At 48.3% G+C, this 17,067-nt stretch overlaps 1 protein-coding gene across 7 annotated transcripts in view; it reads right to left on the bottom strand.

Annotated features, from left to right (window-relative positions):
- The window catches only part of enox2 (ecto-NOX disulfide-thiol exchanger 2), a 154,864-nt gene that overhangs the window by 53,073 nt on the left and 84,724 nt on the right, over positions 1 to 17,067 (bottom strand). For all 7 annotated transcript variants that reach the window (XM_035536030.1, XM_035536040.1, XM_035536036.1 and 4 more), the window contains one exon: positions 1,889 to 2,020. In XM_035536030.1, the coding sequence (XP_035391923.1) occupies positions 1,889 to 2,020 (132 nt within the window). The remainder of the gene's footprint in view (positions 1 to 1,888; positions 2,021 to 17,067) is intronic.

Raw genomic sequence — 17,067 nt, 5'->3', positions numbered from 1 at the left:
GCAGGTCTGTGTGCTCTCCCCAACGACGGCCGACGCAACATCGTGAAATTACCCATAAACGCCTTGATGGGCTGCAAGGTCTTAAGATCTTGGACTCTCGGAAAGGGTCTCGGAAAGAACAGCAGCGTGGGTATTGAGGGGGTCCACGCTGTGGAAAGGATAGTGTTAAACGTATGAACAAAGATGGCCAAGGGCTTGAAACGGACCAACGAGTCCTTTATAGGCCAGTCAAGGGCACACTGTAAGCCCATTCTAATCTCGTGAGATGCAGCAGACAAGGCTGTGTAGCTGTCCACATGCATTAATGATGTCCGCTGAGTGGCCAACGTAAAGGTAGCGGATCGGTGCTGTGGAATGGAGGTCCATCGCGGACGGGAAAGGGGGAGGGGGGCAATAGCTGCGATTCCCCCGTGTGATTAACGATGAGGGCAGCTGAGCCAGACAGCACCGGCTCCTCCCGAATCCGCGCCTCTGAGAGAGTCAGGCCGTCCCAGCGTACCAGCGTCCCAGGGGAGGGCTCCGGCCAGCCAAGGAGCCCCGGGAGCCACGCACTTGGCCGACCACCTTCGGAACAGTTGTCGCGAGGCGTGGTGAAACAGACGTCTGCAGTCGCGAGCCTAACGCGGCGCCGTAGGAAGCTCAGATCTCCATCTGTGCTCCATCGACAGCCTTGGAAGCGTGAAGTAGGAGGAAGCAGAGGGGGCCAACCAGACGGGCCAATCGACGGGGGGGGCAGGGGGCATTAGAGGCGCCCCGTGGTCCGGCCCATGGCTCACGGATCAAGACTCCACGGTCTCCGCCACATAAACCACCCATCAGTAATCGGCCCCCTCCAAAAGCCAGTCTGCAACCTGTTCGCTCAGGCATACAGCGCTTGAGAAGTGAACAGGCAAACAGGGATACTCAATGGGTCTGTAAATAATGCCGCTGAAACTCAATACGACGGGGAAAATGCGGCGAGTGTGGGTAGCTGCCGCTGTGCGTCTCTTGAAAAGATGCACTCATACCGAGATATAAGGCATTGTAAACACATCTGCTGAAAAGGCGTCAAAAAAAAAAAGATGATGGAGTGAATGTACACACAGCGCAGAGTGGCAGATCTAACGGAGGAGGAAACACACGTACCCTCGGTAATTCACTTAGAGCTAATGTTTAGATGTGTGTGTGTGTGTGTGTGTGTGTGTGTGTGTGTGTGTGTGCTTCATGGTTCCACAGACACTGGAGAAGAAACAGAACCGAGCAGGGCCCATCTGCTGTCCTCATCACCGCTTGTGTTCTCCACGTCCGGCTTCCAGATCACAGAGCTGCTGTGCAGCCTGAGCCGCCTCTCGATGATGTCACATCCTCCAGCCACGCCCCCCAGGCTAATTCCCACCCTTGCTTGCTGCGGGTTCCGGAGGTGGCTGTCTGACTCCAAGCAGACTAACTGGCCACAGTGACTGCAGTGGGAGAGTTGGGATGACGTTCTCACATGGATTATGGACACAACGTGTATTCGCACCAGAATTCCCTTCCGTGGCCTTAAAATGACCCAAAAATGGGCTTGTAAGGTCTATTAAGTTAAATGAGAAGTTTCTTTAAAGTGGAAAAAAAAACATTTCACATCTCGGTTGTGTTACTGTAGCTATGCATCGGTACATTTTGGTGTGTTTTGTGTTTAGTCTGGATGCCTCATGTTTGGCTGCAGTGGTCTCTCCTACTGAACACTCCCATGTTCCCATGCAACACAATACATCCCCCAGCCATCAGTCTCAAACAAACAAACAAACAAACAAAAACACCACCACAATTGGCTTCATTTGAAGAATGTTGCAATCAACCAGAATCCACCTCTGAACAGAAGGAAGAACTGGAGAGGAAGTTCAGAAGAATTTCCGTGGAGGATTACCTGACAGGAGAGGTTGGCCTGCCATGCCCACAGGTGCCATGCCCAGGTTGGTCATGGCAGTCGCCCAGGCATTGGGGTCCGACATGGGCATTCCCATTGAGCTGGAGTCCATGGCAATGTTACGCAGACCCTCTGCACAGGGGACGAGAGAAAAAGAAGAGGGTTAAGTATTTTTGGAAGTATTTCCCTGCATTTTACTGCCACCCTGTTTCCTGAAAGAACAGACACACACACACACATTATAAACCGCACTGTGTGGGATAAAGACCATAAAGTTTGAATGAATTCTGAATAGACTGAGTTCTGAGTGAGCACGCACATTCACAAAATATCCAAACAGCTCTCTGGCAACACTGGAGCCTGCCAAGTGTGAAGAAACTACAAACGAACATTATTCAAATCCCCATAGACGGGCCGGGAGTGGAAAAATAAACAGAGAAACAGTGCAAATCGCACAGAAATCCAAGGAGGGCACCTTCTTCACAATCTGTCTGAGGGGCTTTCCAGACACACCTGTGTACGATGTCAAACACTTGTGTGCACTGTCATACACCTGCGTGAGATGTCAAACACCTGCGTGAGGCGTCAAACACCTGCGTGTAGCGTCAAACACTTGTGTGCAGTGTCAGACACCTGCGTACGGTGTCGAACACCTGCATGCGGTGTCAAACACCTGCATGTAGCGTCATACACTTGTGTGCAGTGTCGGACACCTGCGTACGGTGTCAAACACTTGTGTGCACTGTCAAACACATGTGCTCTGTCAAACACCCGTGTGCGATGTAAAACACCTGCGTGTGGTCTCAAATACTTGCATGCGGTGTTGTACGCTGCAACTGAGTTGCAACAGAAGGATCTGACAGTTCTACTGACTATTCCGCTGCATCTCAGAGTCCGAGGGAGATGGACGTCTGGTCACCTGCTATCAGAAGGGAAACAACCATGTGTGGCAAAGGCGCCTACAAAAGAATAAGTATTAGCATGCAATACGAAGTTATAAGTAAGAAGCTTCCGTGCACACTGGTGTCCAACACCTGTGGGATTTACAGTGTAAGAGTGCATTCTCACTATTAAAAAAGCCCCCCGTCTTCAGGGTGAATCCCCCCATTCCAAGTATTTCGTCCTGGCATTTTAGGCAGAAGCTAGTGTCCTCACAGAAGCGGAACGGAAATAACTGGACATGCGGCAACGCACCTGGACATCCTACTACTACTGTTCCCAGGTTATCATCCATTAAAGCAGATTATACTACTGCTGTAGAATTCAGGACACGTCCGCTGAAGAGTTGGAGCTATTTTGGGTCACACAAGGAGTGACGTTTTCCACACGCCTGAGAACGGTCCTTGGTCTATTGTCTAGCTGATCGATTTTCCGCGCTTTACCGTAGAGCCGAGACAGACGTCCACCCCTGCTGGACGGGAGGAGCGTTTGCACGCTTGCTTGAACGAGACTTTCTGAACCGCGACTGTCATCACGGGCATGTCTCCACAGACATTTCTCTGGAGTCTCTGACGGAACTTCACGCTCATTAATGAAAGATAAGACACAGTCACATGAAAGACTGAGGGAGATGAAAGCTAACGAGTCACAGCTACCGCTAGGCACAGGTTGCTTGCGGGCGTTGGGTCTGCTTTGCCCACACTGAAGGAAAGAACATGACCCAAACTGAGACGAAGAAATCGCGACTCTAATTTCTTAATCTTGTCTTTATGGTCAAAGCTGTGGAAGTGATGTACCTGTTAATATTTATAGCACAGTGCGTCTTTTCTGTAAAACCTTAAATATCATTCCTTGATAATCATTTCCAAGGATACAAATTAAACTGCAATGACTGAAAGGTGCTAATAATCTGATGTGCGAATTGTGCAAAATGATATGCAAACTACGGTTTGAAAACATTAGTTTTATCAGGGGCAGCCAAAATAACTATAATATACTGTTATCCACCAACATAAATATCACCAGAGGTGTGGATGCCGTGATACTGTGACATACCCGTCCCACATGAGACTACACAGACCGTTGCATTACGCTCCAAGCTTTTTACAGAAATATGTGTCAAAAATGTCTGCTATATAAATATATCCCTCTTCTTACCTAAAGCTGGCTTTTTGTACAAGTTTCCAGTCAACTGTGGAAATGTATTAAAAGCATTTAGAATATTTTAAAAGTGGTTGTACAGACTTTACTATATATTAAGATATTGTGATCCATGTTATTATGATCAAAATCTTAGAAAATGTTTTAGTGTTTCTGTACTGTACCATCAATGTTTGTCTTTCCTCAAGTGTCACTCAGTGTATATGTAGAATATAGATACGGAATATCTCTAATCGGACCCAGTCAGAGCAGACCGGAAAATCCCATGTCTGTATCAGTCGGAAAACTGTCTGAGAACACAACCACTTCATCAGTGGTCGTGGACATTATGGCTAATTATAACTGAACAAATAGGTCCAATTCAAAACTTCCCATGAACTGTATTAGCAATGGTTTTAGAATGAACTGAAAGTGAGAACACCTGAACAAGACCGACAACCCTTGCTGAAGGGATAAACATGAACAAAAATAAATAAATCTCAGGAAAGGGATGACTAAGGGTTTTTATGTGAAGTAAATAAGCCAGACATTTTTGGAAGAGCCTCATTATGGGTTTGCGGGTCCCTCGTCGGCAAGAGAAAAACTCGACTACCCAAGTCGCTCGAAGCTGCCTTGCTGTAGGGAACAACTCTGAACGCAGTCATATTTCCTGCCAAGACAGATAAAAACAGCCATTCCTGACGGGCCAGAGAGATGGGCGTTCTGAGGGCTGTGCGAACAGAGAGGGGCCAGGCCCAGGGCAAACAGGCGAACTCCGTGCAGACCGCTGTGACCTGCAGGTCCTGGGCCCACACTGGTAGTTAGCAGAGTAGACGTGAAGATGGCTGACATTAAACCAGGGGCAGCTCAGACATCCTGTGCCCTACAGCACCGGTGTAATGAAACAGGTTTCTGAGCCCGTGATGTACTGTAGGGATAACGGAGAGCAAAGAAAAACATTTGCTGTATATCTGCATTTTAAACTTTTTAAAAATAATAGTAATAAAAAAGTTTTAGGGGTGTCACCAAGTTTGTGATACTCTTTACACAGTACAAAGAGTATCACACAACTTTCAATTTAAACTTTAATTAACTGTAAAAACTTCCACAAACAGGTTTATTGTTCCGCTGATGGGCATAACACAACTGTACCAGTACAGCTCTTCTTTTCTTCTTTTAAAGATGTTGGTCTTGCCTGATTCTAACCCCCCCCCACGAGGTCCTATATTGCTTTATTTTTAATAATACATGTTTAATGAATATATGAGATGTTCCATAGGGAGGACGGAGAGAAGGAAAGATGAACAATACCAACATCATTTCAAAAGTAATGTCAGGGCAATTACCAGTATTGTCTTGGAGTGAGGGTTGTGAAATGTATACACATTACTATTTAAGTTTCAAAAATACAATATTTGTGTAATCACATTGGCTAAACACACACACACACACACACACAGAGCCCTCTCTCCTGCCATGCACAAATGCCCATGCACTCTTACACACAAACCCACACCCACACCCAGCAACACTCACTCACACACACCCCAACACAGACCACAACCAACACACCCACACTCATACCCACCCCACAAAACACACACACACACACACACACACACACACAAAATAAAGCTGTCAGTGTCTAAACGTCCTGGTTCAGCCCAAAGCAAAGCTGTGGTAACTATATTTTACGACCTCTGAGGTATTAAAAGCTAAAAGGTCCAATTAGTGTGTCTTAGGGCAGCAGTTGCAGGACACGTCCCTGTTACCAGAAGGCATGCGGGGCTGCACAGAGGACCCTGTCCCCCATCGTCACACCGTGAGGACATGCGGTCTCAGCCTGACTTTTCATAAGACGATCTCAAAGCACCGCCTCCTAATCCAATGTCTTAGAATAATTACAACAAATTTAAAAGACTTTTTCTTTAAAAAATGTTTCAGTTAATTACTAGCATATTTGAGATAGTATTTTGTCTTAGTTTACTGCAGTCAATAGACTTTTTCCTTCGAGCTGAGCAAATAACTACAGGTATTTGGATACCCTTGACACTACAAACAAATCCTGTTTTTCTAGATGGATATCCAAGGGCATTATTATGTTGACTAAGACAACAAAAAAGTCCCATTTCCTTTCTACCTGGCTACACCGGGACACTGCTAGTTAATTAGAGATTTGTTTTGTTTCAATCTGAAGAACACCTTGAAACGTTGGAGAAAAGAATCATTTTCCATCCAATGATTAGATGGGAAGCTGCGTGAAAGTTATTATCCGGAGGTGTCCTCTGGGACGACAGAGCAGCGGCTTAGCACCCAGGCACACGTACTGTACGTCTGTTTAAATGCCACTCCCGTGCGCTGGCGATCACCTCCCGTTGAGTTCCTGTTCGTATCTGTCCGTGAAGCTCAGACCTGGGGATGGTCTCTGGAGACGTGGCATTCAAAGCCGAGACATTAGCACACAGGCTTCATTAGTGGCAAACAACCTCCTGCTTTTTTTTTTTTTTGGCATAACCTTGAAAACTGGGAAATGTGAAAACGTGGCTGGAGGGGAGTGCCGCCCAGCCCACGCAGGGCGTAACCCAAACGCCTGTGGCTGTGTAGACAGTTGTCGCGGGGCATTTCTGATGTGACGCCCCATGGTGCTTTTTAAACACGTTATCACTCGCCGGTTGACTGACAACAGTGGAGGAATCGAGTGTTCTGTCTCAGCACCGAACGTGTCGAGATGGCCCCCGACACCGAGAGACGATGGGCAAGAATTGATAAGAGCTTTTTTTCCCCTGCCCCGAAGGAAACCAGCACTTTATCAGAAGTGTCTGAGCTGTGCTCTGTGAAGTCTATCCCCGCCGACGGATTCCCTGCAGTCCAGCTCGGAGGACGTGGGGGCGCATGAGTAATTAGCTCCATTATAAAGGCTGTCGATCTTCACAGCTGCGTGTGATGACCCAGACGCCAAGTCTAAGAAAAGTCTTTAACTGGTTCGAGCGTTCCATTAAAGGACCGATGGCTTCAAGTGGTGAGACACACAAACAAACGTACGCCTCATCTGGGAAACGACGTTCTGTTTCGTTTTGTTTTTCCAGCGTTCAGCTTTGAGGTGGGAGATGAACTGAAATTTCAACAATAGTCCAAAGACACGATCAGGCAAACCCAAGGGCAGTGTTATCTCAACTCTGCCAAGTGCTGAACAATTACAAAAAGAAATATGACTGCTGATGCTTGATATCACCGAACACTTCCTCACAATCTTCATCTAAAGTCTCCCTCAAACCACTGCAGTTTTCCATTGATAATCACTTTTGTCTGAATGACTGATGTCGGAGACAGCGTGTCTTAGTCAGAGACACTGGAGAAGGACAAGTGCTCTGGTAACTGATTACATTACATCACCTAACACTTTAATTCACCTAATTAACACGAGGCACTTCTGTAAAGGTGAGTGCAGAGTTTACCGTTACCATGACTGAACTCTCGTAAAGTGAACTTTTTAGCGTTGATTTCTGGCTAGTTTCCTCAGCTTCGTGGGATCAGGATGAGTGTGAACTTCACACCTCGTACAGTTTTAGATTTTTAAAAAACGAAAAAAAAAACAACACCACCAAAGTACTGAACATTAGCGCTGTGGCCCCCATCCCTCACAGAGCTTAAACCCGCACGGATCAAAAACCACCGGCCAACACTGCAAGGGGACAACATACTCAAAAACAACAAACAACAACAAGTGCTTAACACTTCACTGTGCCTGCCACTAGTGTTTACACAACAGCCCCCCATCCACTTGGCTTAAGACAATAGTTCATCAAGTTCCAGTTCAGCGGCGGCGACCCATCAACCTAGGCCTCATCAACCCAGGCCTGCTATAGGCGGTTTGGGCCACGAGTGGTGGTCCATTGAGGGCGTGGAGGAGTTCGTCAGGGCGTCTCATGAGGAGCCAGCAGGACAAATACGGAGTGACAATAATGCAGCAGCAACACCTAACTGTGCTTACGCCCCCAGGACTCAAGAGAATGCTACCGTCATCAGCTACTGACACGTCATTACCGACTCCTCTCCTTCACTCAGTCATCAGCTACTGACACGTCATTACCGACTCCTCTCCTTCACTCAGTCATCAGCTACTGATACGTCATTACCGACTCCTCTCCTTCACTCAGTCATCAGCTACTGACACGTCATTACCGACTCCTCTACTTCACTCAGTCATCAGCTACTGACACATCAATACTGACTCCTCTCCTTCACTCAGTCATCAGCTACTGACACGTCATTACCGACTCCTCTACCTCATTCAGTCATCAGCTACTGACATGTCATTACTGACTCCTCTACCTTACTCAATCATCAGCTACTGACACATCATTACCAACTCTTCTACTTCATTCACAAATCCTCAGAGATTTCTACGCTGTATTAGCCAGACGTGGGAAACTGCAGGGTGTCGTTTAGAGTAAAAATCTGAGGCGACATGACAAGCAAATCTGTAATTAGCATCAAGAGAAAAGGACCTACAAAGAAAATGACAGAGGATCAATTCACAGAAAAATCAACTAAAACCATAAGGGGGGTCAGCAAAAAATATAACAAGATCTTCTTTCATCAGTGACATCAAATACGTCACACAACTGGTGACCCCAAATACGTCACACTACTGGTGACCCCAAATACGTCACACAAAAAAATTTAAGATAAAAAAAAAAATTAAATAAGGTAGCACACCCACACATACACACACAAACAACAGCCTGATTACAGCACATTGATTAAAACAGGACATACATTATTCAACAATTTAGCAGGGCTGAGATTCAGTAGTGTGCATTCCACTGCCTTCATAGGTGACATTCAGCTCTCAGACACGTGGAAGCTGAGAGACACTCAGACACTGGAGAGAACATTCTGGAACAGCAGTCTGGCACTTTAGAGATTGGCCAAACACGTGAAATCGGCCAGAGTCTGCCTCGAGTTCACCCACGGTGGCCACCCATCATGGCTGAGGCGCTGCACATACCACATCAGTAGCTCACGGCCTAAAATCTCAAGGTCTGGGTGCTTCTTTGGACAACATTCTTCATCACATGCTCCAACTGCCTCTCCCAGAACTTCGGCGTGCCTCAGAAAATAAGGAAATAAAATGTGAATAATTTTTCCAGACTGCTGTTCACCTGTAGGGGGTTGCGTCTATTTCACGGGCGACCTAAACGCCTTAAAGAGGCATAGCTGTGCCGTGAGCCTAACTGAAGCTCTTTCTGGGTCAGACCATGATTATTATTCCCTCAGCGCGGCGGACCCAATCAACACGAGTGCGACGACAGTCTCGCTGCGGTCCCGGCACTCCGCGAGGTGTCGTGAATGCTCGATGATCACTACCATCTCCGGAGGCTCCGTCTTCAGCAGGAATTATGTAATTACACTTGAGCGGGGCAGCGCTCATCGCCGTCTTGTAAAAGCGTGCTGTATGGTAGACACACTGCCGGCGCGGCAGACGCGAGCCTGAGATATTGAATTAATGCTGTGCCATTTAGTTAACTGCCTGTGTGTTTGATCTCGGATTCATGTAGCGATTAATATGGAAACAACCTCTGCGCCGATGAGAAATGTCTTCGCCAGAGCATCGGAACGGAGGCGCTGACAGTTTCATCTTTATCGAGAGCTGGCCTTCAAAAAGAGCTAATTGAAACGCTTCCATTTAGCTCTGCAAGATGCTTTCTGGCCCAGAATGCAGCGAGTTATCCATCACTCATTTATCTCTACCGGAGGAGGACCTGGGACATGAGCCGGACAGCTGCTCCGGACTTGCGTGCACAGCGGCGAAGCTGCCACATGCCATATCAGGTTCCTGGGCTGTGCTCGGAGGACTTCGGCACAGAACTGCACTTCCTGATAGATCGAACAAAGATCGGAAACCTCTCAAGTCCTCCTGGGCCCTCTGAACATCACAGGTAGCCTGTGGCACCCTGCTCCAGGCTGCCTTCTTGCAATTCCGTCAGTACGGGTGTGCGCGCGCGCGTGTGTCTGCTAACGCTCGGCCCAGACGGGGACCTTTTACTCCCGGTGGCTCCCCCAGGGCACGGGTCCGTAACAGGGCCGCTGGCTAAGGCAGGCTGGTGATGAGGGCCCTTGGCCCTTCCAGAGTAATTCTGCTGCTAGACAGAGATAAAGAGGCAGCTGAGGGCAGGCAGGCAGCCTTTTAAATCCTTTCAATCACAGATATACTGGCCTGCCCGGCCATGCTCAATAACAGGCCGCTATGCTACATGCCAGACCCCGACAGAAAACTAAACGAGACTTTGCACCACCGTTCATTTTTATTCTTGGCAAAAACCTTCCCGAGGTCTTCCCTAGATCCCAGAATGGAATATGCTTTGTTATTCTTCTATGTCTGTGTGTCGCCCTTTGAGTTGCCAGTGTGTATGATGAGTGCCATCCAAATAAACTTGCCTTGCCTCATCATAAAGCAGACCTTCACCTGGAATGCAAACTCGGTTCTGTCGAAAGCCTTCTTCAATAATAGTAATTTTTATAATAATCATAATAATAATAAAAGCATTTTATTATCAGTCCGTGTCTTTAGGGATGACAGGAGCCCATGTTCATGAGCTTCCACCAGTAGCAGTAATTATCTGAGAGGAAGGACCCACACACTCATTAGAGGAAGATTAGGTGCGCCAGGCACGCGGTGAAGACAAGAAGCCAGCGAGAGGAACAGAGCGTCAGACTGGAATCATCGTTTATGAGGCAGACGACAAAGTTAACGCTCCGTTACTGAGTAAACGCGTGGGGTGGGCGAGATGAGTGGAGAGCTCGCTGACAGACCGGATGGCAGTTTGCTCACTTGCTGGAGGGGCCTTGCTTCTCCGCCGCCCCCCCCATTACGGTTGATTCATTGCAACCACTTAATTAACAGACTTTAATTATTGTCGAGGAGAGGCGCTTTGAAACAAATTGAATGAATGGGGAGGAAAAAAAACGGGAATTCTCCAGCGAACTGTGTCCGTGTGCTGAGAAAGTTCAAGACTGCAGGAATGTGAAGTGCAGCTGGCTCGTGTGTGTGTTCCACTATCCCTCGTGCTGCACTGGGGAACATCTGAAATAACACACCACAATTTCGTACCACTAGGGTGTGTATTATGTTCAAAATCATCCATAAGAAAGCTACGGGGGGGGGGGGGGGGGGGGGGGGGTTAGATTAACATGGTGTGATTAATCCATGTTATAAGTGAAATAAACCCAAAGAAACGTCAGTGAATTCAGGACGAATTCACCGGCTGACAGAATCAGATACATTTAAAGGTCTAGACTACCTCAGTGTTGGCCAAAAACATGTACCTTTTTTACTCAGTGCATAAAAGTTCATCAGAGCAATTTGGGGAAGAAATCAGTACATAGCAGAGAGACTAAAGCAGGTGGCTCATCACTGGCATCACGTCTTTAAATCATGTTATTAGCACGTCTTTTGTAAACTTTTGCTGGAGATGTTTTATCACAATTGCCCATGAAAAGATCCCGAATTGCTAGATAAAAGGGTCCTTTGCGGAGATCTTCAACGGCAAATCCCATTTGACCTGCCTGTCAATCTTACATGCATTAACACAGTGCAGAGAGTAGAGATTATGAATCCCACTACTACACTGAACCAAATGACCATATGGGACCCCACACGCCTCAACGTTCAGCTGACATCAGCCAGTATGGCTGTCCCTGGATGGAAAGATCCGGTATCCTTTTAATCTTCCATTTCCCACCCATTTCAAAGGAAAGCGGGAGGACTCCAATCTGGCATTGCTGATGAGATCTGCGGCTGGGAATAAAGCCTGAAATTAGGATCCGGGACGCAATCCGTAGGGAAGATCAGTCATGGATCCCAGGATATGTAATCCCATACGGATCATTAAGCAGGAAGCATCACACCAACGTTCAGCTTCTCAGTTTTTCTTACCAAACCTCAGAGCTCCCAGGAGTGCTGACATCAGCATCCTTAAAGGAGTGAAAACAACAGAAGAGAAGGTGAGAGAACCAACGGCAGGAGAGAGGCTGTTCGCTTTGTCACTATCTCCTGTACGGGGAGTTTAAGAGGAGACAACCCCACCACTTGTAGACTGCACTTGGATCTTCTCACAGAAAGAAAGAAAAAAAAAAAAAAAAAAAGACTCCCCACATCCCGTCTCTGTCTGGGAGACGCATGCCGGACAATGTTTGGGTCTGGTGGAATGTTCCGGCGTGCGCCAGGCGAGGTGGCAGGACAAACGCCACATAGCTGCTTGGAGAAGAAGTGGTATCGGGTTAACAATTCGCAAGGGCAACTGTTGCTTTGCACGGGGAAAGGCGGGAACCAGATCAAAAAAATAAATAAATAAAAATAAAAATACAAAAAACACCCTACGTGGGTGACGGCCACTCAAGGATTGGATGACAATCTGCTGGAGAGAACATGAGCTCCAGTTCCCTGAGGTTTTTTTTTAGCGCTCTAACTTTTGGTCTGTCAGAGGAGCAATGTGATCCTACCTCACTCTTTTATAATAAAAATAAAATGTCAGAAACATTTCATCGGTACCATATCATTAGTACCATTTTCACACAAACTATGCAACCCTTTTTATAACAGTTTTTGTATTTTTAATGACAGTCTGACAAAGGTAATATTGATAAATAAAGAAATCTTAATTATGTATTCTATTCATATTTCTTTCTTTGTTTTTTAATGTTGCCTAGAGAAACAAAAGCACATCTTTAGTGAAGCTGCGTGTTTGAACTGCTTCAACAATTCTCACACAACGGCTTCAAACTTTTAATCTCTTGTTCGGGTGCCTGTTGTGCGTCACTGCAGAGGTCAGAGACAAGAACAGAGCAGACCTGCAGGCCGCAGACATGACGACAGTCGTCTGGGTTAGTGGTGGCTCCCCGCCGCAGTGGACCTCTCCAGCTCTGGCGCACCTGTGCAAGGTTCCTGAGTGCAAATCAGTGACAGTGCTAGCTCACTGGTTAAGGTACTGGACTAGTAATCAGAAAGGTGCCAATTCATGTCCCACCTCTGCCAAGTTGCCACTGTTAGGCCCCTAAGCCGGACCCTTAACCCTCAGTTACTCAAGTTTTACTCAGCCATAAGTGAAAGTCACTTTGGATAAAAGTTAAATAAATGCTCAGATAAATGCTGTAAATGTAAATGTACAGCTCCCAGACTGTTCCCCAGCCGCTGGGGACCATGCACCTGCTCTCTGATCAGCCTTCCGCAGACAGTCCTTCCGGCGCCCGGGAGGAACAGTGACGACAGGGCGTGTCTTCCCACCTCGTTGGGGAGCTCCGACCTGACAGAGCACTTGTGCGGGTACACTGCAGCAGGACAGCGGGACAGGGGCTGTCCTCGTGCCTTATTATGTGAATCCCGCCCGCTGCAAACGTGCAGGATGTAAGCAGATCCATTAGCCTGATCGGGCTTGACGCCGTGTTGTGACGGAAACGCCGTGTCTCGCAGCAAATGGTACGTCCCTGCACCATTAGTCTATAGTAACTGTGTGCCGGAGACGAATGAATGCATTACCCAAAAAACAACCTTCCGCTGTGAACAACAGAGCGCTAGTGAACACTTGAGTCGAGTTCCGAGACATCCTTATGTTACAAACAACATTCCAGCATCTACGTTTAATTTGGCATCCGAAGAACAAACATAATAATTAACATTCATGGAGCATCTGCAGAAAATAAAACAGAAAGACTAAAGTGAAAGAAACCGGATACAAAATGCTACTCTGCACGTGCCAGTTTGTGTGTGTGTGTGTGTGTGTGTGTATATGTGTGTGTGTGTGTGTGTGTGTGTGTATATATGTGTGTGTGTGTGTGTGTGTGAGAGAGAGCCAAAGACCCCAACTCTGGGCATGTGGGCAGTGAAGGAGCCAGCGATCTGCCACTAATGAAAACAATGATGGCAGCGTCAGGCATTAATCACTTTATTACATAATTACTTGCCCTATTAAGAGTACACCAACAGGACGCGTCTGTCTTGTGATCATGCCAGAAAGAGCCTTCGTGTTCCTGAAGGCAGCATTTTCATGTTTCTGCGTGCAACGCTACAACTCCAGGGCTAAAGGCACAAATCTCCTTTCTACACTTTTCCATAATGGCCGGCCTGGGAGCAGACCGAGGTGCGTTGCTACCTGGTCTCGTCATCTACCCAGTGGCCAGGTTTCTAATTGGTCAGGGGGGCTATTGCTTTCGCGGCGGTGCAAATCCTTTAGGGCGTGTGATAGGGTGCCGGTTGTTGCTAACTGCCAGTGCTTATAGTGGCATTTCCTGGGCCTGTCCCACGGCTCCTAGCCACTGCGTACAGTTTCATTATCGCAGGCCTGATGGGATGTCAGAACGGGACGAATCCATGCTGAGAAACGTGCCTCACTCTGGTCCCAGGAAACAGGGTGACAGCAAAACAGCTCATTATTATGATGTGCACAAATTTCAAGGGGGATTACTGAGGCGAAAAACTATTTGACTATCTGACAGAAACTGGTATCAGTACTTGCTATCTGGTTGGTACTGGCCTTGTAAAATAGAAGGGTTGTCCCTGAGGTGCTCACATCAGACACGTTACTTTAGAGACTTATCGATGTTGATTGGTAAATGTCCAAAAAACCAATAAGGGTCCTAGCAGAAGTCTTAACAGCTGCGTGTGCTGTATTAGATGTACACATCCGGACAGAAAATCCATCCTGCTCCTTGTAATAAACACTAGCCAGCTAGGGGTGGGCCCTGCGACCTGCTGAAGTAACCACCTCTTAGCTGGGAAATCCATCATGGGAGAGGGCCGACTCGGGAAGTGTCGTCCCGTCCGCAGGGACAGCTGCCGTCCGCGCGATGTGAGCCGGCTCCGCTGGTTCCCGTCTTGACGGTCATTATCTCCGCCCGTGCGCCACTATCGCTGCCGGATTTTAGCAGCAGCCAATTATAACCGAACGAACTAAAGTGAATTAAGCAAATTCCAGAATCTCAATAACCTCTGGCTGCTCTAATCTGCGTTCGGCAATCCCGTCTCCCTCGACGACAGTGCAGGGCGCCGAGCCTTAAGCTGGCAACAGGCGTCACCATCAGACGCGCAGCTACCGTCCTGGCGGAGGCGAACCTGCAGAGTGGTGGTGTTTTTCATTTCTGTTTACCACTGCCACAGCCACCTATGCGCTCGCTCGCTGCGTTTGCACTTGAGAAATCTCGGCTGTGTCCACAGGTGGAGCTCTGCGCTCTTGTTCACAGTTGTCTGCTCAGCAAAGTCTAGACAGTGCCAGACAGCTCAGCAAAAAAAAAAAATTATTAAAAAAAAAAAAAAAAAACTTAGAGGATGGAAGGTAAAAGGAAAAAACAAACACCTTGAGCACTTTCTGTATTAGAAACACAAGAAATAAAAGGAGGCAGGGTCTGAGGTGATGGGGTCCATCAGTCTAATGGGGTGGGCAGGACCCAGGACATGTCCTCTTCTCTCCTCTGAGGGTGACGGGAACCCAACGAGCAGCTGGATGATATATTGAGAAGAAGAGAGGTCTCAAATGTGAGAGCCATGACTCACGCAGCTGGGTGACCCACCCAGAGACCCCAAGATCAAATTAACAAAGCAGGCAGCAGATAAGCAGACGGAGCCAAGAGTTTATAGTCCTGATCACAGCAGGGGGGAGATGGAGAGATTACGTTTCAAAGCCCCGCCCCTCGGACCCCGCTTCCCCTACCCTGAAGGCCCCGCCACTTGTCCGTCAACATTAGGGCAGGCAGAGATGCTCGGCCAGCCCTCGGCACGTGACTCCGTGGGCAGAGGGCGTGGTGGAGCTTGGCCCGTGGGAGGCCGCGAGGGACGAGGGTCGTCAGGAGAGCTGCTGCTGCAGAGAGTGGTCAGAGCTGCACACGGACACGGCGATCCCGGGACTCGAGAAGTTCCGCGTGCCGTTCCCCACCCCACGACGCCCCACTCCAGTGAGAGATGGCGCTGACGGAGAGGGGTTGAGGCACTCTGCTGGGGGGAAAACTCCACGAACCTTGTTAGTGCTGTGTCCAAGATCCCCATCTCCACATGCATGATGGGAGCGTGGGTGGACTGACTGCTGCCTTCTGGGAAATCTCAGCCCAGGGCTCAGAACACAGTCATCAACAGGCCAACAGAAGGGGCGTGATTTAGCTCTGTCAGCTACTGCCTGCATTAGTGCAGCACCACAGAGCCTCTGACATAAAAGGACAGCATGTTCACAGGCAAAAGGAACGAAAAACCACCGTCCACCATGCTGAACTGATGGTAGAAACCATATGAGTAGTCCCATATTCATGAAGGAGTATTCTCTTCAGACATGTTCAGTCGTGACTCGATCTGCGTCAACAGATCGTTAGAGTACCATTTGTATCATTTGGTTTCATGAGCTCATCTCCAATTTGGCAGAGAATCCTGAAACATGATCAACAACCTCGCAAGGTACGACTCACCACAACCTCGCAGGGTACGACTCACCACAACCTCGCAAGGTACGACTCACCACAACCTCGCAGGGTACGACTCACCACAACCTCGCAAGGTACGACTCACCACAACCTCGCAGGGTACGACTCACCACAACCTCGCAGGGTACGACTCACCACAACCTCGCAGGGTACGACTCACCACAACCTCGCAGGGTACGACTCACCACAACCTCGCAGGGTACGACTCACCACAACCTCGCAGGGTACGACTCACCACAACCTCGCAAGGTACGACTCACCACAACCTCGCAGGGTACGACTCACCACAACCTCGCAAGGTACGACTCACCACAACCTCGCAGGGTACGACTCACCACAACCTCGCAGGGTACGACTCACCACAACCTCGCAGGGTACGACTCACCACAACCTCGCAAGGTACGACTCACCACAACCTCGCAGGGTACGACTCACCACAACCTCGCAGGGTACGACTCACCACAAACTCAAAGGTAATTTCTCATAAGCAGGCTGAAGGACGCAGAGCTAAAGGACGCGAGAACATGCGTCCTGGAACGTCACCTGACCAGTCCAGCACACGTGTGTGCCCGCACAGTCTGGGCCTCTCTGTGTCACAAATGCCCTTCCCCCTGGACACAACGAGGGTCAGATCACAG

Source organism: Electrophorus electricus, chromosome 2 (assembly GCF_013358815.1).
Source record: "Electrophorus electricus isolate fEleEle1 chromosome 2, fEleEle1.pri, whole genome shotgun sequence".
Taxonomy (NCBI): domain Eukaryota; kingdom Metazoa; phylum Chordata; class Actinopteri; order Gymnotiformes; family Gymnotidae; genus Electrophorus; species Electrophorus electricus.
Note: the sequence above shows the minus strand (reverse complement) of the source record. Positions and strands in the feature narration are given on the sequence as shown.